General features: G+C 51.5%; 10 protein-coding genes across 10 annotated transcripts; 4 read left to right on the top strand and 6 right to left on the bottom strand.

The window, feature by feature from the left end:
* Window positions 1-191: 191 nt before the first annotated feature.
* Window positions 192-2,028, bottom strand: BDW70DRAFT_151699 (FAD binding domain-containing protein; the record flags this gene model as incomplete). Its single annotated transcript, XM_073739329.1, has 2 exons — window positions 192-1,347; window positions 1,415-2,028. 2 exons carry the CDS (start codon window positions 2,026-2,028, stop codon window positions 192-194), a joined length of 1,770 nt encoding a protein of 589 aa, XP_073594249.1.
* A 549-nt stretch (window positions 2,029-2,577) lies between these two features.
* On the bottom strand, window positions 2,578-3,739 carry BDW70DRAFT_169413 (zinc-binding alcohol dehydrogenase family protein; the record flags this gene model as incomplete). Its single annotated transcript, XM_073742676.1, has 2 exons — window positions 2,578-3,109; window positions 3,207-3,739. 2 exons carry the CDS (start codon window positions 3,737-3,739, stop codon window positions 2,578-2,580), a joined length of 1,065 nt encoding a protein of 354 aa, XP_073594248.1.
* A 374-nt stretch (window positions 3,740-4,113) lies between these two features.
* Window positions 4,114-6,086, top strand: BDW70DRAFT_151697 (cytochrome P450; the record flags this gene model as incomplete). The annotated part of the gene is made up of 6 exons (XM_073739328.1): window positions 4,114-4,325; window positions 4,400-4,530; window positions 4,714-4,982; window positions 5,080-5,331; window positions 5,399-5,666; window positions 5,722-6,086. 6 exons carry the CDS (start codon window positions 4,114-4,116, stop codon window positions 6,084-6,086), a joined length of 1,497 nt encoding a protein of 498 aa, XP_073594247.1.
* Window positions 6,087-6,125: 39 nt separating this feature from the next.
* Window positions 6,126-6,807, bottom strand: BDW70DRAFT_139970 (uncharacterized protein; the record flags this gene model as incomplete). The annotated part of the gene is made up of 2 exons (XM_073737513.1): window positions 6,552-6,807; window positions 6,126-6,476 (listed from the first exon to the last, which is right to left on the bottom strand). Coding segments are annotated over exons 1-2 (197 nt in total), but the record flags the coding sequence as incomplete, so codon positions are not given.
* Window positions 6,808-7,165: 358 nt separating this feature from the next.
* BDW70DRAFT_139968 (uncharacterized protein) lies at window positions 7,166-7,391 on the top strand. The gene has a single exon (XM_073737512.1). The coding sequence runs from the start codon at window positions 7,178-7,180 to the stop codon at window positions 7,349-7,351; it is 174 nt and encodes a 57-aa protein (XP_073594245.1). The 5' UTR covers window positions 7,166-7,177; the 3' UTR covers window positions 7,352-7,391.
* Window positions 7,392-8,468: 1,077 nt separating this feature from the next.
* BDW70DRAFT_169412 (cell wall mannoprotein 1 family protein) lies at window positions 8,469-9,131 on the bottom strand (the record flags this gene model as incomplete). Its single annotated transcript, XM_073742675.1, has 1 exon — window positions 8,469-9,131. The coding sequence occupies one exon, from the start codon at window positions 9,129-9,131 to the stop codon at window positions 8,469-8,471; it is 663 nt and encodes a 220-aa protein (XP_073594244.1).
* Window positions 9,132-10,100: 969 nt separating this feature from the next.
* BDW70DRAFT_151695 (uncharacterized protein) lies at window positions 10,101-11,365 on the bottom strand (the record flags this gene model as incomplete). The annotated part of the gene is made up of 2 exons (XM_073739327.1): window positions 10,101-10,873; window positions 10,951-11,365. The coding sequence occupies 2 exons, from the start codon at window positions 11,363-11,365 to the stop codon at window positions 10,101-10,103; spliced, it is 1,188 nt and encodes a 395-aa protein (XP_073594243.1).
* Window positions 11,366-12,240: 875 nt separating this feature from the next.
* BDW70DRAFT_139965 (alcohol dehydrogenase family protein) lies at window positions 12,241-13,609 on the top strand. Its single transcript, XM_073737511.1, has 3 exons — window positions 12,241-12,415; window positions 12,505-13,335; window positions 13,398-13,609. The coding sequence occupies exons 1-3, from the start codon at window positions 12,297-12,299 to the stop codon at window positions 13,498-13,500; spliced, it is 1,053 nt and encodes a 350-aa protein (XP_073594242.1). The 5' UTR covers window positions 12,241-12,296; the 3' UTR covers window positions 13,501-13,609.
* A 1,302-nt stretch (window positions 13,610-14,911) lies between these two features.
* Window positions 14,912-17,290, top strand: BDW70DRAFT_80958 (putative isoamyl alcohol oxidase). Its single transcript, XM_073744912.1, has 2 exons — window positions 14,912-15,810; window positions 15,892-17,290. The coding sequence occupies exons 1-2, from the start codon at window positions 15,317-15,319 to the stop codon at window positions 17,246-17,248; spliced, it is 1,851 nt and encodes a 616-aa protein (XP_073594241.1). The 5' UTR covers window positions 14,912-15,316; the 3' UTR covers window positions 17,249-17,290.
* An 835-nt stretch (window positions 17,291-18,125) lies between these two features.
* Window positions 18,126-18,849, bottom strand: BDW70DRAFT_169410 (YbhB/YbcL family Raf kinase inhibitor-like protein; the record flags this gene model as incomplete). Its single annotated transcript, XM_073742674.1, has 3 exons — window positions 18,126-18,329; window positions 18,404-18,588; window positions 18,646-18,849. The coding sequence occupies 3 exons, from the start codon at window positions 18,847-18,849 to the stop codon at window positions 18,137-18,139; spliced, it is 582 nt and encodes a 193-aa protein (XP_073594240.1). The 3' UTR covers window positions 18,126-18,136.
* Between the last annotated feature and the right edge of the window lie 251 nt (window positions 18,850-19,100).

Raw genomic sequence — 19,100 nt, 5'->3', positions numbered from 1 at the left:
TAAAGGGAGAGCAAGATTAAAACCAGGAAATAAGCTAGCAAAGACAACTGGGTGCAGACGTTGGATAATGAGGGCTCAACTGGCACTAGAAATTCCTATCGCGGTCTATGCCTGGTTCGTGGCAAAAAAAGTGAATACCTTTCATATACAATATAATATCCCAGGCTAAAAGAACTAGGCTCGTAATCAATTTATAAGGCACTTCTCTCTTGCGCTTGTAAATGGTTACGCAAATAATCAGAATCAAATCCACTGGCCTGAGCTATAATTTGATCAGCTTCTTCCTGGCTGCGGACGCTGTCATCATGCCACGAAACGAACCCGTCTGGTCGAACGAGAACAAGAGAAGCCCCCCAAACTTCATGAGCATGCACTTCCCCTGGCAACTCAACAATTTTGAGAGGCAAGGCTCTCTTCCGAGCCGCTTCTCTCAGCTGCTCAGTCGACGTGCCCAATCCTTCACCCACCGGAAACGCAACTAGCGTGAAACCGTCACCGAATAGACGGGACACGGGCGTTCCGGTGGTCAAATACACATGAGGAGCTCGGTAGCCGGGCATGGTGCTTGGTGTGTATTTTCTGGGATGGAACTCTGGCGGCGAAAGCTCTGCGTCGAGAGCACCAGGGACACAGAGACTGGAAACATAGCGGTATCCCATCTCCACCCCGATGCTCTGGTTATGGCCATCATGTGTTTGGAGATAGGAATCCATTGCTGCTCGCATTTTAGCGCCAGCGTCGCTGTTCAATTCAATGGTGTGAGCGTCGAGGCCCAGTTCGGCCGACATATTCATCAAGTTGCCCATGTGTACCTTTGACCACTGCAGAGCCAATTCTCCCACGGGCCGGCGCTCTTGCTCATAAGAGGGAAGCGTCGCAGGTCCAGACCAACCCTGTATCACGGCCGCCAACTTCCAGCCTATGTCGTATCCGTCAGCGATACCAGTATTCATTCCGTAGCCGCCCGTTGGCACGGTCTGGTGGCATGCATCTCCCGCGATGAATATACGGTGCTTAGGCCCTGCGTAAGAGCGCGCAAGTGCAATGCTCGGCGTCCATGTCGAGCGAACAAGCACCTCGTCAATCTTAATGGGGAAAGGCTGGCCACTCATCCCACCTAGAAGGTCATGAACGATTTCCTCCGACGAGAGCTGAGTATGATCCACGTCGGGCCGCATGAAACGATGAACGGTCCAGGTGTCGGCTTCGTCCTGTGCGATGACGGCCCCCTTGATCGACCCGCCATCACTCGCAGCATTGGGAAAAAACAAGTGCCAGAATTGGCCTTGCTTTTGGATGCGCGAGAGATCTCTTGATTTGAAGTGCACGAGGACGGCGTAGCCATGGCTAACATCTAGTCAATGATATGTCTTCCTGTCTGCCGTGTCAGATCGGTAGGTAGCTCAGTACTTACATCGGGCCCCCATCCAAGGGGATATCCAGGCTCTTGCGTATAACACTGTGGGCGCCATCGCATCCGACTACAAAGTCCGCGCTGATTTTCCACCCTTCACCCGTATTCGGGTGAATGGCTTCCACTTTCACCCCATGGTCAAGTTCGCGTGCCCCTGTAACCTTCCACCCAGCACGGAAATCAATAAGCGGATTTTCCATCCCAAGCCTCTTGAGCCACGCCTCAAAGATCTCCTGCGAGACACGCAACCACGGTTCTGACGGCATACTCCCATCATTCTGCTCCCTAATCCTCCTCCGATACTCGTCAGGGCTCGGCAGATCCCATGCGGTGATCGCCTTGTCGGCATGCAGCCCGCTCGAAAAGAGACATGTAAACGGGTAGTGCGAGGGCACGGCCACCTTGCGCAGTGCCTCTGCGATCCCTAATCTCTGGTATATTTCCATCGACCGAGCATTCGTGAGGTCCATCTTCGGCCACTTGGTTGTCGTCAGGTTGCGCTCGAGAATGACACTGCGCACGCCGTACTTGGCTAGGGTTGTGGCCGTGATGAGGCCGACAGGGCCGCCGCCCACAATGAGGACAGTCCCTGGATCGAGGCTTTCGGTAGGCATATTTCTTTCTGGTATATGAACTAGGTAGCTATCGGAGTGATTCTCTTTAACTATCTGAGAGATCACCCTGGCATGGCTAGTTTAAATGGTTCTGTACACTTTTCCTGTCGATTGAGACCTGGGAAGACAGCTGCTGTCTGTCTCCTATTCTCCGGCTCGGAATATTCACGCGCACTGCCCCGTTTGCCCTCGGGATTTGGAGTATGGATCTGAGACTCACGATGATCGGGAAATACGTTTATTGGACATTCAGGCACCTTGAGGCACATTAGCCCGACCCTAGATGTAGATCTCTTGATGCTCAGAATACTCCGCATGATGACGGGTGCTGCCTGAACCGGGGCCTACGCAAGCGTATGCTCTGCTTGCAACGCTGCTCTTATCTTTTCTCCTTACACAGGGTTCCTACCTAATCTTCAGATTTTTCATGCAGAATATGAATAGTCATAGTATCTCTACAAATGCGAAGTATGATCTAAACCGTCATAGTCAATCCACCTAAGTGGAAATCGTTAATAACATAGAATAGCATAGCATAGCTCTTCCCCCTTAGCGACTCGCGACCTCATACACAAGCTTCCTCCCCGAAACCTCTCCCCTCTGCAGCAACTCCAAGCCCTCCGGGACACCATCCCACCCTCCAGCCCTCACCTCCGATGTATGCGGCCTAATCTCACCCGCATCAATCATCCTCTGAGCGACCTGGAACCAGTTCTTCGCAAATTCCCGGTCCTGCGGACACGCATCCCGTTTAAACGGCCTCTTCCACGGAATCGGCTGGTTGTACATCGTCAGACTGAGCACCCAGTTCGGCTTGACGCTGCGTCGTGTATGGCCCCGGATGGGGAACGGGTCGAGACTGAGGTACCGACCGCCAGATGGCCCGATGGCCTCGTAGCAGACGGCCATTGACCGCGTGTCGGTTATGCAGTCGAGGGCGTACCAGAGGTTGCCAGGGGAGAAGTTGCGGATTTGACGCCCGCATGTTGGGGAGTGGTAGTCGAAGGCTGCGGCTGCGCCGAGGGATTTGACCAGGTTAAAATTATGGGGCGAACAAGTTGTTATTGCGGCATAGCCGGAGCTGCAGTGGTAGTTGGGTTAGTGACCTTCGAATATTCGATAGTCTGCCGTACTCCCCGTGTCTGGAGATAGGCGTCGGATCGTATGGCGTTGCCTACCGCGTAAGGATCTGGATCGCAAGCGACCCAGTCGCCGTGGACCCCCCGTAAACTAGAACATACGGCGACTTGCCAGCCGGTTCAGGCTTCATGGGCAATTTTAGACAGTGATATAGCGACATCCCTACAGTCGCCAGCCCTACACCCAACGTCGCAGCTTCATTGTATTCCATATTCTCAGGAATCTTTAAAAGTAGATCCGCCGGCACGGCAACGTACTCTGCGAATGCGCCGTTATCCAGCCTATTTGGATTATTGCCGAAGACGCAGCCGCAGACTCGGTCGCCGATGCTGAAGTTGAAGCCACTGGTGTCGGAGCCTGTTGCGACGATCTCGCCTGCGAAATCGCAGCCCAGAGTTGCGCCGACGGTGGGCGACATTTCGGCCGATTTGGCGTCGAAGGGGTTCAGCGCAATACTTTTGACGCGGACAAGCAGTTCGTCATCCTGGAGGGATGGGAGTTGAGATGGGACTGCGGCGATGCGTCCTTCTGGGGTGATTTTGAGGGCGGTTTGTTGCTTGGGAGGTATCATTGTGACCCGAATCTGAAGTAAAAATAACAAGTTAAGTGGGTATTGAGGAGTCCAACTACAATTAAACATTGGTAAAGTGCCTCCAGCGTCCTTAGTATACCAACACCTAGTCGGTCCCTTTGCTTCTCGTGCCGGGAAATTCGGAGAATTGCCCATGGCCCCCAACACCAGGATTTCGATTTCCCGAGTCCATCTCACCCTTCGCTGCGCATATCCACCATGGCCGGGAAAACGGTCGACGTTTCGGTTTATTGCGGGGATGCACAATGACAATAAAGATCAAAGCCTCCTGGCTGAGCACCTTCGGTATAAGCATTCCCGCGTGGGGTTTTCCATTCTAGACACGTACCTATCTGGGCGCCTTCCTCTGCGAAATGGGTTTCGTTAATACTCTAACGCAGGTATCCGATCTGGAGAAGCAGAGGCTGAGGGCCAGTCCTCAGGTCCTCAAGTTGTTTGTCCTGATACTATTTGTCCTGCTTGTACTCAAAATCCGCAGGCACCGTGCGAACAGAATCACCAACCAATACGGCAGGCAAATCTGCGAGCTTCGTGGTGACGCCCGCGTGGCGAAGTTCGCTTTCAGGTAAGAATCTGTTGTATATCGCGGTTGATATCTCGCAGCGCGTGGACGGGACCTAGCTAAGAAATGGTCATCAGCAAGCAGCTCTCCGATCAGGGCAAGGCTCTCGCTGGAGACGAGCCGTATGTCATCCGCAATGGCCGAGCAAGAGAGATGGTGGTGACCAAGCCAGAGCACATTTATGACTTCTACAAGGGTGATACTAAGCGTATGCCTCCCCTGGCACCCTGAGCCCCAGCCAGGTACCTGGGTCGGATGGGGTACTGATACAAGAGCGGCAGATCACCCTAAGCCACTGTATCTGAACATGGGAAAGTACTTCAGCGGGTAAATCGCTCCCTTCCCCTTCGCATCTCACGATAATTAGCTTGCTGTGAACACTAAGACACAGCCCGCAGCCTCCTCGGCCATGCGGTCGGCGCATTAGCAGGAGAAAGGTGGTCAATGATCCGTCGCTACTTCGACCCCGAGTTCTCGTTTCAATCCGCGCGGCAAGCGATCCCACAGCTAAGCGCGAGCATCGACCGGTGGCTTGATGATCTGCCATTGCAAGGAGCAGGAACGGGAAAAGGGTTCGCTCTGGAGATCAAGAAGCCCTGTCGCTTTTTGCCGCTCCGGCTTGCGGCGGAGTTTGTGTATGGGGAGGTTTTTGATGATAAGGTAACGCACACATAGTGCACACACTCTACCTCTTTCGATTTGAGATCATCTTTATTTTTATGGGCCATGGGCTGATGGCTGACCTGGCTGTCAATAGCTTTTCTCTGCCCTATTGGACCTAAATGTCCTCCACGAAGTCATCCTGCATGATGTGATCGCCAACAAACGTCTGGCGACAAGGCTAGGCTGTTGGTTTGACCGTGGAGCCGCCAAACGGATGGAAGAATTCCGTTCTAGGTGGACGCAGTTCAACCTTGATCTCATTCAGTCTGCTCGGGCCGCATCGAAGGCGTGCCCTGCCGAGCGGATATATCATGGTGTGGAAAAGAGTGATCTGAAACTCGAGGAGGTGCGTACGGCCCACCCAGAGGAGATACCCTATCCTCGATATACGGTTGACGCGTTGATGCATTCAGTTCCTACACACCTTAGATGAGATTCTCTTCGCCAACGTCGACGTCAGCTCCGCAGTCCTCAGCACTCTGTTCGAGCATTTAGCTGTCAATACGGCTTTTCAACAGAAGCTTCGAGCAGAGATTGAGACGCATATCCAGAGTCGCACCCACACCCCAGACACCGATAGTGACATCGATATTAATACTGAGACCGGAAAATATCTCTCGAAACAGGATACACTTGTGAACTTCGCCGTGATGGAGGCCATGCGCTTGTCGCCGGCTTTCGGTCAGTTTCTTCCTTTTCCCCCTACCGACGAATCAATTTGCAGCTATCTAATCAGATTGTGACGTTGCAGCATTCTCCCTTCCTGAATGTACAGCGGTCCCCAAAGAGATCGGGGGGTATCGTGTTCCCGCAAGATGCCCTGTTGTTATAGACGCCAAACGTCTGAACGCGGATCCAGCTACCTGGGGCAAAGACGGCGACGCTTATCGCCCCGAGCGGTTTCGAAATATCCCGCCTTCGAAATCCCGATACGGATTCATGAGGTTTGGTGTTGGAGCGGCGAGTGGACGATGCCTCGGGAAGCATTTGGCGGATACTTTGTTCAAATTGACCTTAATAGCGGTTCTTGAACGGTACAGTCTCCACCCAGTGCATGATGGGCCAGAAGTCGAACTGAGAGATGTGGCTGTGAAGATATGAATCAGAAGGAATGAAATATGCCGGTTGGCCGTGATAGACGGTAAGGCCTCTTAGTTCAATAATTCTATGTATTTCTCCGGCTAGTCCGTCTATCTTCGCTGGGATTTTACTCCTGCTAGCCTAATGTAATTTCATGAACGGTAAGAATGCCATTCTGTCTCTGTTCTCAAAGAAATTTTATCCAAAGTACAAGATAGCGGGAGACCATCGAAGACCCACTAGACTCTTATAAACAATACGCAAACGCCGTTGAAAAAAGAAGACCGCAACTATCCTACACCCTATCTCTGCAAATGTGTCATTTGGGAATCACAACTGTACTGCCCAAGAATCAAGTTGGTTGACGGTTAATGCGAAGTTTGCCCATTATTATTGCTCTGGGCACCTGCACTATATGATGGAGCAACAGCAGTCAGAACCCTGTTCAACAACGACCATAACCAAGGAAAACAAATGGAGACGTACTGGTAGATTTTTTTGCAGATGAAGTAAGTGGCCGTACCCACGAGAGCGACTTTGACCAGACCGCCGATGCCGCCAGCACGAGGGTTGAGACCGCGTATGTAGCTCTGGCGATAGAACCGGCGGCCTCGGCCGGCGAAAGAAGGTGCTGGGCTGTAGCAGGTGTAGGGGGAATGCATTTTGGCTCTTTCTGTGACGTTGTTGGAGAGGTTTTCTTGGAGTAGGGAGTGCAGTAGTAGTGAGAAAAGGAAAGGCGAGAGAACTGTACAGGGTGACCAATATATCCTTCGGGTTATTGGCCGAGTCCGAGCCCGAGGCCGAGCCCGAGATGACTGAGTATATCTGACCAACTTTGTCACGTGATATTTGCTAAATCCGAACTGCCTCAATGACGTCATATCCGCCCCCAGCGTGAATTCAGTCTATCTCAAACCATGTCACGGTTTTCAAGAAATACCCAATAAGCCCCAAGAAAACATGTTCATAAGTACCTCTATCGTTTCTCAACCTCCTCCCTGATAGTGTTTCTTCAATATCTGCCACATCATCCGACCCAAGCACTCATTTAGTCTTGAGTATAATCTGCCAGAAAGTCTCGAAGCTGGGGAGAATCAAGTTCAGAGGTTTATATGCGAGTTTTGGATGTTGTTTTGACTTTATGCTTCGTGAACACAGCGGGGAGTCGATCTCTAAGGATACTGTTAACCTTGAACTTCATAACCACTTCGCTTCCACTTTTTCATATTGATCCAGGTTTTGTGTATGATGGTGCCCAGGTCAACAAGATGTTTACTCACTGGTAACACCCTCTCTCGTATTAAAAGAACTGAAAGGGACGTCCTCAGCGCCAGAGCTCATACCATTAGTGCCAGTGTTACTTTGACTTGAGTCCCGCCACTGATACTCATTCCATCACCCGCAAACGCCCAGTTCATACGCAGAATCATGCTGGAAAGTGTATTCAAGAGACTGCCCCAGTCTACAGCTAAAGCCCTGATAAGTCTATGGACCTTGCTTACAAACCTCTTCACGTCGGTTATACCCCAGTGTGAACGCATTCTGGGTGCCAAATGCCCCTCAAAGGGACTGATTCGGCCACGCTCTAGCCTTGTATTGGGTGAGTTTGTTCATTCTAGAGTCAGGGAACTGAGAGGATTTAATTATTGTGCAGCATTCTGTTGCTGTTTTGAACACAATTATATTGGTGACTGGGGCCGAAAGCTCTTGTAGGAAAGGACGAAATTGATGATGGGAAAGAGGATAGGGAATATAAATAGAGCAGTAACTGAAGATCATGGCTGCGACTGAGGATTCTAGCTGTTTGGGAAACCGCCGATGAGCGATACTCAAGTTTGGGAGAGATAAGATGGAGAAACTCTCTGGCTGTCAGAGTCCCATAACATCTAGGCAAGTTAGCAATCTCAGCCGGAGTGAAAAGGGCAGCTGGTCTGTGGCACGCCCCATTTTTTCTCATTATACACTGGGTTTGCTCCGGGTAAATTTCGGTGACTCACCCATCAGCGTCCTTAGACTGCAAGAACTATACATTGTTCGGCTTTCAGTTTTGCACGGTAATACCGTGCTTAAAAGGACAGTGTATAGCTTTGGTGGTATATGATCCTTTCTACGAGATTCACAAGGCATCTTGTCTAAGAGACGCTATATTGTGGATCAACTATATTGAGGGAACAGTTGATGCTGGCCTCTGCTATGTCAGCGGATCGCTATGTATATTTAATGGCGCTTTCGGTGAGTAAACTACCAAATTGCTCGCGGAAAAGACTGATATATAGACTAATTCCTGCAAGAGGGTAAATATATTAAACACCATAAACAAGTGGAACCACCAGGGTTCGTTCAAGCGTACTCATCCATTGGTCAATAGCCCATACCCGCACTGTATCCCCAGCGGAGACAGTACTAGTTGCGAGCGATGCATGAGCCTTCAGAAGTAGAGGAAGTATTAGTCGGCTGGGCGCTCTCAGTGGAAGCAACGGTCTGAGCGGGAGCCTCGGTCTCCGCAGGCGCCTCAACATCCTTCTTATCACAAGCCCCCTGGTACGCATCAATGCCCTTCTGGATATGCTCCGCAATGCTATCCGCCAAGTTCCCTGCGATATCACCCAGTGCGCTGGGCACCTTGCTCACAATAGCACTGGACAGGCCCTTTGCGCCCGTATCCAGTTTCTGCAGACTCTGCAGGGTAACGCAGCCCTTGCCGAGGCTGTTCACATCAGACTTGATACCGATGAGGCTCTTGATCGTAGAGTCCGTGTCGTCAGCAAGCTTCTGGGTTGGAGAGACGAGGCCCAGCGCGTCGAGTTGAGAGAGTTGGTCCTGCCCGTTCACGGTGGCTGTGCCGGAGGTGATTGTGGTTGACAGTTTGTTGGCTTGGGACACGATGGCGTCGGCTTTCAACGGCTTAGACGTGATTGCGGTGCCAAGAGCGTTGACTTGGGTATCAATATCGGTGAGGACATTCTTGATTGCGGCGATATCGCGCTCCGTGAGGTCGATGGCGCCGGGTGCCGCGAGGGCCGGAGTCAACAAGGGAAGGATGGTAAGGGCGGTGGTAAACTTCATTTTGGGGTAAGCGTAGTCTATAGTTCGAAGTTATGAAGGCAAGAGTGAGCTTGATTCTGAATTTGAAGTGACAAAGTTGATGATTCGAGGGAGGTTGTTCTGTTGTCCCTTCCGGAGCCAGGACTGGGGATAATATACCCCAAGGAACCATGAGCACATGGGCTACTCCTCGGCCGTGAATACCTGATGAAGCATTCAATTATGGGCCCAGGCCTATGAAACAGGACTCATACAACCGGCCGAACTCTCATTTTCAGACGACAGTCGAGAAAGGGTAAGATGGTCCTTTCAGAGGTTGAGCACATGTGCACTGTAAGATTCAGGTGAAACGGAAATGGAAGATCCTGCCTAGATAACGGCCAGGGCATAGTGAGAAATGGCAAAACAAACTCCATTATCATATTAGTGTGAGTTGAGTCAAGTTCCTAAGTTGGATTTAGGGTGCCAATTTCTGGGGTACCTAATCTATTAGTTCTGTCACGGACGCAACAGTTCATGATATGGGCCAAACCTGAGAACATTCTTGCTAGCATTTCTCAATTGATCAGCAATGGAAGCCAACTGTCGTTAAAATAACTGACAATCATGGAACTGCGAAAACTATACAGACGGCCCTTCGGATCGTGAAATCAACAGTTGTTTGGCTGTCTGGCAGTTGGTACTGGGTTGGGGGATCTGCGCCACTTGAATGAAAATCAGGGGTTTGAAACAATTGCAATTGAGACAATCGCCTGTTCTCGTGATATTAACTGGCCCCAGATGTGTCTGGCTAGGCACTGCTGGCCGGAAAGTGAAGCAGTCACGGATACACCCGAGGAGCTCTTCGAGAGCATACCCACTTCATGCTTTGCTGGAGTTTGGCCCTAGAGTATGGAACTGATCGTAGCCATACGCGAAACCAGAAAGGATGGCAGCCTCGCAATGTATTCTTTCACTCTTACGTTCTATATTTTTTGACCCGAAATAGATCTAATCGCAGAGTAAAACCGGAACCAGTCTCCATAGAAACCTACCTGACAGGGCAATGCAACTCAATCTCAGATGCCTACGACCAGATCCTGTTATAGCCGATCTGCGGCGTGGGAATTGTCGATAGTCGCCTGATTGCTCTGATGGCAGTCGGACTGAGGGTGCTCTGTACTCTTCCACCCGTTTTGTCTTCCTGCAACACAAGGCTCTACCCGTCGTCAGCGTCCCAGCAGTCGCTCTCACGCGGAGCACAACATAGGTCAGATGGGGAAAAAGCGAACTCACCTTGCTCTGTTCCCACCTCTCCAACAACTCACTCAGATCATGCCGCCCACTCCCACTCCCACTCTCTCCGTGTCCTAGAAACGCCTCAAAGAGGTTCCATTCCTCCTCATCCCCGTCTCCAGACTCATTGACAGCCACCGTTCTCGCCAATGTGTAATACTCGTACATATCCAGCCCTGCCGGGCGACCGCTGGGCCAGTACCCCCTCGAGCCCGCCTCGTACATCAACGCATGGACGCCGCGATCTAGCTCATAGCAGGCCGGATCGAACACCCCATCGCGCTTATCGATCTCCATTCCGCGCCGAACTTTCCACTCCAGTATCAGCCGCTCTGCGCCGCCGGAGAGGAGGTACGATCCGTCAGAGACTGAGGAGAGCTTCAGGCCGCGCAGTCTGAATGTGTTCCGGGTGAGAGGGACGAGACGGTTGAGGTAGGCGGACTCTTTGAAATCGGCGATGCGTTCAAAGCACGAAAGATGGTAGTAGTCTGTACGGGAAACCATTATCATTAGAACATTTATCATCTCTTGCCCACAGAGTCTAGTCAACTGGTTACGGACGCACCGGAAGAGGACCGAAACCAGCTGACCCCACTCATGCCCGGGTTCAGGGCCAACCGCAGTGAACCAGGGGAAATTCCCTCCCTACACCCGGGAAGGCTACATGGAATCGGTGCTGTGTTCGTGTCCGGGACTCGCTCGATGAAGAAGAGAGGTTGTGGCTGCGGTGGGTGTGCAGAACCGAGGCCGATGTGGCGGCGGAGACGGGCGCGCTCGTTCTCCAGCTCTTCTATCTTTATTTCAGATGAATATGAGGATGAGGATGAAAAGTCATGGTCGGATGGTGTGATCTCGACGATATTCACGTCGATCGTGTTTTTTGAATGTTTCGTGGAAGAGTGAGCATGCGATAGTTGTAGTGGTGGTGCGGGGTCAGAGAGAGAGATGCTTGGCGCCATTGGATTCAGAATTAGCGGCATTCGCAAAAGACGAGGAAATAGTCGATGAAGGGCCTAGTGCTCAAGTGAGATGCGATTCAGATCATATATAAAAGAGAAAGAGCCATTTTTAAATTGCAAATCATCAATCATTCACTGCCTGGATGCAGCCCAACTCGAATCCTGTCCTGCTTGCACCAATGATGCCATCCGATGTCGCATACACATGAAACGTCTAGGCCAAATGCAGTTACGTCGCTGCCCGATTCTCCTGGCTAGAGGGCTTGCCTGCGCGATTTATGGGCAGAACATGGAGAGCTGAAGCCAAGGCACAGACCGCATTTTATTTCTTCATCAGCCGCAGAGTTGAGACGGAGGGCCTGGGTGGAGTGCTATCAAGTTCCTCGCTGGGCAGCCTATATAGCCAGCTCAGAACCTTTAAAGCTCCAGTACTGAGCCCTCACGAGGGATGGACCGCATCCACTGCAATGACCAGAATACAGAAAAAATACAGAAAAATATGCAGGAAAAAGCACAGGAAAAAGCACAGGAAAAACATAAAAAGCACAGGAATTGACACCTATTGTGTTACTTGAAGCGTAAGGGTGACCTCGATTATGACTACGACTACACCCTCTACACACTGCAACACCCCGATATAGAGCAGCAACCACATCACTCACGAGCAGCATCGAGTCCAACCACGATCCTGGGTCATGCCGCTAAAAAGGCTTTTGAAGACCACTCGGCGACTCTGGCCCAATTGATCTACCGCAAATTCAACTTCAAACCCCGCAACGAATAACTCTCCGCGTCGCCGACCACCAAATGCCGCGCGCCTGGGAAGGAGGCTGACCAACCGAGGTCAAGTAACCGGCGCGCCATATAAATCACCCCTCACATCATGCCACAGTGCCAATCCCGGATTGATCCACGATTCAACGTCTGAAGCAGATAAAAAAAGACAGCCAAAATGCAAGCCGTTGTCTTCAAAGGCCCTCTAAAAGTCGCGCTCGAGGAGCGCCCAATCCCTACAATTCAGGACCCGACCGATGTCATCGTCAAGGTCCGGTATACGGCGCTATGCGGAAGGTATGTACACTGGCCCCGGTCCCGTATCCTTCATCACTTTCCTCCAGATCCTGGGTTCGGTGAGGGCTAATATGGGCATTGTTCGTTAGCGAACTCCACGTTTTCCGCGGCCACCAACCCTCCGGCACGGACTTCGTCATGGGCCACGAATTCACCGGCGAGATCGCCTCGGTCGGCTCGTCCGTCTCGAAATTCAAACCTGGCGACAAGGTTGTCTCCCCCTTCACCGTCTCCTGTGGAGAATGCTTCTACTGCTCCCACAACACTTCCTCTCGGTGCGCCAAATGCCAGCTCTACGGGACGGTGATCCTCGACGGTGCGCAGGCGGACTACGTTCGTGTCCCGCTGGCGGACAGCACGCTCGTCGCCGCGCCGGAGGATATCGACGAAAAGAAGCTGGTTCTGATGGCGGATATCTTGCCGACGGGGTTCTTCGCGGCTAAGAATGCATTCAGCGGGCTTGATGTGAGCACGATCAGGGAAAGCACAGTGATTCTCTTCGGTTGCGGACCGGTCGGGATCTTTGCGCTGATCAGCGCGCTCGAGTACAAGCCCAGGCACCTTATTGCGATCGACTCTGTTCCCTCGCGACTGGAGCTGGCAAAGAGCCTCGGTGCCGAGCCGTGGAACTTTGCCACTGACTCCGAGGGCCTCAGGAACCGGGTCAAGGAACTCACGGACGGCCGAGGCGCAGACGTGGCGATTGAAGTCGTCGGCCATAGTGATGCGCTGAGAATGGCGTTCGACATGATACGCCCCTGGGGCAAGATATCCAGTGTTGGCGTGCATAACGGGGAGATCCCTTGGACGGGTAACGAGGCGTATGGCAAGAATCTGCAGCTCCAGATGGGGAGGTGTCCGGTTCGCAGCATCTTTAAGGATGCCTTGAAACTGTTACAGAAGAAGCAGGATGCGATCGAGTAAGTTTCTTGACTGTTTGAAATATTCTTGTCGAGAGGCGAGGTGCTGACGGGTCGGCCAGGTTCATGGTGCAGGACATTCGCCCGCTTTCACAGGCGTTGCAGGCGTACGATGATTTCAACCATATGAGGTCGCAGAAGGTCATTTTTGAAGCGGGGAAATAGTTTAATTGCCGTTATGCGACTTTCTATTGTACTGAAGAATAATCTCATGACACAAGGATAAAACTATTATGAACGAATAGGATTAAATGGAATTAACTTGAGAACGGCATTGCTATCTCTTCAGTTCCTCCACCTATCCAATTCACTATTCCAGTATACGATAAGCAGAGGGTTGATAGAGCAAGGGAGAGACTGCCAATGCTCCTTGAAAAGGTTCCTCCGGTAACGTCTGATGCCCGTGTCGATCAGTTTTCTCCTCTAATCAGTCTATCCTCCGTCAGTTTGAGACCTCGTTCGCAAGCAAGACAACACAAGAGTCCCGGCTAACAATACCTCTCCGATGTCTACAACTGTGGATTGCTTCAATCTGAGAATGGAGAAATGGAGCGGCTAAATGAATTGGAGCTGCGGCTGTTGATCAGAGATGTAGCTCTACTTCAGAATGTACGAGAGTAAGTTTTTGGGACAATGGACGTGACGGAGCAGTCGTACTGGGGTCTAAGTATCGACAAACTCGGGAAGGGCGTGCACATTATTTGAAAAGGGCTGCAGGCGCTGAGCGGTGTCCTCTTAATTCGCCTACCGAAAGGACTGCTGCCCTAACCTGGCCTCAAGCTACTCCATGCCTGCAGCATATCGTCTGGCTTGCAGTACACAGTCCGCCTTGGAGTATACCTATGCAAAGCTTCCTTGTTCTGTCCACTCTTTAGGATGAGAAGCCTTGTTCATGCAGGCGAGCAGGTTGCCCGTTGATGGTCTTGGTCCAGCAGCGTTTCTGGGGCCTTTCATGATTGCAAATCTTGCGTCTGGACATGCCTGGAGAAACGGCTGGAAGGCAGCTAGAACAGAGAATATCAGTCGCTAATGTGTACGCAGGTAGAGGCCGGAAACTCGATCATAGGCATCAGGTTTACATCTGCTATGTGATCGCTATTCTTCGCAGTCTGAATGAGACAAGATCTTTATCTCTTATCCTGGACCATAAAATGAGAGCAGATGATTCGTCATTTGGTAGCATCCTCTGTTAGAATTAAACAAGGTCGCCTAAACAAACCCGTCTCTGATACTCAAGTACAGAACGTCAACCACCTAGGTGTTAATGACCTCCCTAAATATCTGTGCCAGAAGCTCAGTACCACAGTAACTACTGCTGTCGCACCACAGTTAGAGAATGCTGCTTCCAGAGGAAACTTGGGACATCGTAGTATGACCGGATAGTTCTGTTTTACTTATTGAATATTGGGAATTAGTGTGAATATCCTGATTTGTCGCAATTATGTTTAGAATTAAGTGGCTGCGGAATCTTAGGGCAAGATGTGGCGAGATACCTATCATCCTACCTGACCATGCTCAAGTACGCAATTCGTAATCTCCGAATTACGTTTTTTTCACATTGACTATATATAGTATGCTTACTTCAGAGGCTCAAAAATTCTACTTGCATAATTTTCAAGGCCACGGCCCTGTGTGAAGATCTGCGGTCGGAAACGGATACGACTGATTTTCCCGTTAGGGCTACGGACCCTGCGTTGGCTGGTCCACAATGTCGTCATTCAGACCTGTTATAGATCTGTCTTGCCAGCTGCATCTTCGGTACCTGGTTGGAACCATCTCCTGAGACATGCTCCAGACAAATTTCAAAGGCTCAATGACAAGGTAGACGCGTTTCACTTCTGGGTCCCCAAGGACGATCAATCCAGGAGCCTGACCGTATTCGTATACATGCTTCCAATCCATTATATAACGGCTTTACCGGCCAGCTCAACTCATTTTCAGATTGCATCGCCTTGTTCACAAATAGCTATCTTCAGTAACTATGCGCATCACTCTTCTCGAACTTCCCTTCCTCGTTCTCCTAGCAGCTGCGGGCACTGCACTTGCGGCATCACGCAACGGCGCCTGCAAACTGACCCCCAACGACGCTGCCTGGCCAACTGATGAAGAATGGAACGCCCTAAATGCAACAATCAACGGCACGCTGATCAGAACTACCCCTGCTGCATCCTCCTGCTACCCTGGGAACCCTTTCAACGCCCCTACCAACTGTACCGACGTAACGACCCACTGGTCCTATGCGGCGTACCACGCCGCCTGGCCAGAGAGCATCGATTACTCAATCTTCACAAACCATTCATGTCTTCCGCCTGGTGTGGATGGATATGTTGAGGCACGCGGGTGTAGGATTGGGGCTTTGCCGGTATATATTGTCAATGCTAAGAACGAAGCGCAAATTGGGATTGCCATGAAGTGGGCAGATGACAGGAACATCAGGGTTGTTATTAAGGGAACAGGCCATGATATGAATGGGAGGTTCGTCATTCCTGCTGCCCTAACCCCATGACTGGCTTTTTTTTAGTATTTTGATATCTGACTGAGCTTCCCTCTCGATAGGTCAACCGGCGCATACGCCCTCTCCATCTGGACACACAACCTTAACCACTTCCGCCACGATCCTGCCTGGCGTATCCCGGGAACAAACAGCACGGCCGATGTAGCTGTTCTCGGCAGCGGGAACAACTGGGGCTCTGCATACACGGCCGTCCACAGTATCAACCGGACACTTGTAGGAGGCGAAGACGCAACCGTTGGATTGGGCGGTCTTGTACAGAACGGCGGCCATGGATTGTTATCAAGTACGCACGGACTCGCATCGGATAGTCTATACCAAGTCACCATTATCACCCCTGATGGGCGTCGTCTCGTCGCCAACGACGTGCAGAACAAAGATTTATTCTGGGCTGTTCGTGGTGCTGGAGGCGGCCAGTTTGGGGTTGCCACTGAGTTTGTGCTTGCAACGCATCCTCTTCCGGAGAATGTGGTTACCGGGGGTCTTACCTTTTATGCTAACCAAGGAGCCGGGTTGAATGCAAGCGATGCGTCCTTGGATGCCCTCGTTGAGACGGCGAGGTCGATCCCGGACCTCATGGACTCGGGTCTGACGGGAACAGTGATGGCTCTGACGGGCACACGGGCAACTTCCCTTCTCGGTCTCAGCGGCAATGAGTCTCTACCTGGAGTTGCAGGAGTCATAAGCCTGACGAAGCTCAACTTCACAATTGCGTCCATGAACACGACTCTCAACGAGCTGGCATCCCGACTGTCTAGAGCTTCTAGGGATAGAGTCACCGTCGCCCTTCAAACCATATCCTCGCAATCCTACTGGTCCTCTACAAAGCCAAGTTCCTTGGCCAGCCAATCTGCTGGCGCAAGCAGCATGATAAGCAGCCGTCTACTCGGCCGCCGTGAGCTGGTCGACACCCCCCGCGATCAGGTCCGTCACTACCTGCGCCAGATACTTACCCCTCATACCGGTAGTTCTGGCTCAATGGCCCTCTTCGGCCTGCAGGGCGGACCCGCCACGGCCAGGACCCCGGTCATCCGCCGCGGGAGTGTCCATCCTGCTTGGCGACGCGCGTACGCGCATCTCATGACCTACGGCGCACCGGTCAATGACTCTGCTGATGCGAAGGCGGCGCTGGAGACAGGCGCAGGTTGGTACGAGGGGCATATCGAACCAGTGTGGAGGGAGTGGACTGGTGAAGAGGGTGGGAGCTATGCAAACGAGGGCAATGTGTTTAGCAGCACGTGGAAGGAGGACTTTTATGGCCCGAGGGACTCAGGGATCTATGAAAAGTTGCTTGGGATCAAGAAGAAGTACGATCCCAAAGGAAGCTTGTTCGTCTGGGGCGGCGTTGGGAGCGATGAGTGGGAGTATAATCTGCATACTGGATTGCTTTGTCAGGCTTGAACAGCTCTCTGTACATTACGGAATCTTCTGATGCAGTCAAGCTATCTATATTACAGGCCCACTTCCGAGCCTCATAAATAGCAGCCACCCGGCTCTCCAAGTCATCAGTGCCACTGCTGCAGTGAAATGCCTCTACACTCTCGTCCTTGACTGTAAGTCGAGACCAGTCAACACTAATATCCTTGCCTTGCTCATCTACCCTCTGCAGTGCGGCATAGACCTCGTTTGCACCGGCAGGAAGGGGTATTCCGCTGAAAACCTATACTCCCTGTGTACGCAGGGAACACCTGTTTCTTGACACCTGGCAATGTGCATGTGTGGATTACTCGGGGAACCTTAGGATAGCCCGGAATTGTGCGCGTGGATGATGTATGGCAATATCGCCGCAATAAGCATATGAACGGGCGGTATAATCGTGCAAAGCCTGAGCCTTGGACGTCCGGGTCATGATCTAGGCACTTGTATCAGCAGGCCTTCTCCTCTATTTGGGAAGTTCTCGCAGTTTAAGATATAGGTACAGTTGTCATGGGATGTGCAGGGCAGGCTCAGGGATTAAACGTAGTGACAAACACGGACAAAAGCGTTTCTCTCGATTAGCGGTGACCACTTTACATAGAAAAACTACTCCTAGAAACAGAAGAAAGGAAATCCTGAGGATCGAGTTTGATAGTCTTGGTATAACGAGCTCACCTGCGCATTTAGCAATTGCTGACCCCCGGTCCTTCACTACCCATTTTGCCGCGATATCAGAGGTATACTATTTCAAGGGCAACTCTAGATAATTTAGATTCCCTTTCTATCTGCAGTTTTTATACGAACGATAATTTCGCAAGAAGAGAGAAAGATAACAGGACCAGGTCGTCAGTCATAACCATGACAGGGCTCTACCTACTCCGTCCAACCATCTCCAGCCCCCAACATCCAATCCACCCCAACAAGCACCAGCCCATGTTTCTGCACCCATTCCGCCGCCTGGAACGACCGTCTTTGAACAAACTCCTCACCCCCAACATCTTCCTTGCTTAATGCCAACCCTTCCGGTTCCCGGAAAAGGAGGAAGAGATACCGATGAGGGCGCGAACTGTATATGCAACCACCGATATCAGCAACACAAAACACACAACAAATAAGATGCAAGGGGCGTCAATTTCTTACTCATCCTTTGGTCCTGGCCCAAGATACTCCGTCAATGTCTTTGCAGACTCTGCGTTGATGCCCTGTGAAGCAGTCAACCCGGAAACGACCCAGTGCCGCCAGTAGGCGAACTTGGGATCGTCGGGTGTTGGCGCGTCGGGATCGACGAGGAGCAGCGTGTACAATTGACCTTCGGGAGCTTGTTCCTGTTATCGGATGGATTAGAGGGGTTATAGTTATTTTGAGTGGTGAGTTATGCGCACCTCCTTCACGAACGAAACCGTCGGCGCCGACTTCACCTCACTAACGCGGAACAGGTTCCCCAGGCTCACGGCTTTCTCGCCAAAAGAGACGTTGAGCTCTGTTGTGGGCTTGAAGTTGTCTGGAATGAGTGGCGCGGAGCCCGGCACCAGGGCTGCCTGGGAAAGGGAGGTGGCTAGGGCTTGCGCGTGGGCTTGGAGGGACATTGTTGTTGAGGTTGACTGGGTTCAAAAGTGAAGAACAATGGGCTCTTTTACTGGAACAGAACCTGAAATGGGAGAAGGAGGGGAAGCTGTATATCAATAAAAGAGCTCTACTGGTCAAGGTCTCTGACTGGTGGAAGAAATATCTACGCCAAGATGGTGAGGGGTCGGTGCTGGCCTGTCTCCGAGAAAAGGACTCTAAGGAAGAGAATCTACGGGATAATGGCAGCATTGATATGGCGCCAATATTTGTT

The sequence above is a fragment of the Aspergillus foveolatus genome (genome assembly GCF_047715535.1).
Source record: "Aspergillus foveolatus strain CBS 279.81 unplaced genomic scaffold BDW70scaffold_39, whole genome shotgun sequence".
NCBI classification, from domain to species: domain Eukaryota; kingdom Fungi; phylum Ascomycota; class Eurotiomycetes; order Eurotiales; family Aspergillaceae; genus Aspergillus; species Aspergillus foveolatus.
This window is presented reverse-complemented; position numbering and strand designations above follow the sequence as displayed.

Excerpts from the sequence above, each read along its gene's own strand:
- BDW70DRAFT_139968 (XM_073737512.1), top strand. The coding sequence starts at position 7,178 with ATGCGAGTTTTGGATGTTGTTTTGACTTTATGCTTCGTGAACACAGCG.
- BDW70DRAFT_80958 (XM_073744912.1), top strand. The coding sequence starts at position 15,317 with ATGCGCATCACTCTTCTCGAACTTCCCTTCCTCGTTCTCCTAGCAGCT. Across the intron at positions 15,811-15,891 it reads GGCCATGATATGAATGGGAG|GTCAACCGGCGCATACGCCC; the intron begins GTTCGTCATTCC and ends CCCTCTCGATAG.
- BDW70DRAFT_139965 (XM_073737511.1), top strand. The coding sequence starts at position 12,297 with ATGCAAGCCGTTGTCTTCAAAGGCCCTCTAAAAGTCGCGCTCGAGGAG. Across the intron at positions 12,416-12,504 it reads TATACGGCGCTATGCGGAAG|CGAACTCCACGTTTTCCGCG; the intron begins GTATGTACACTG and ends ATTGTTCGTTAG. Across the intron at positions 13,336-13,397 it reads AAGAAGCAGGATGCGATCGA|GTTCATGGTGCAGGACATTC; the intron begins GTAAGTTTCTTG and ends CGGGTCGGCCAG.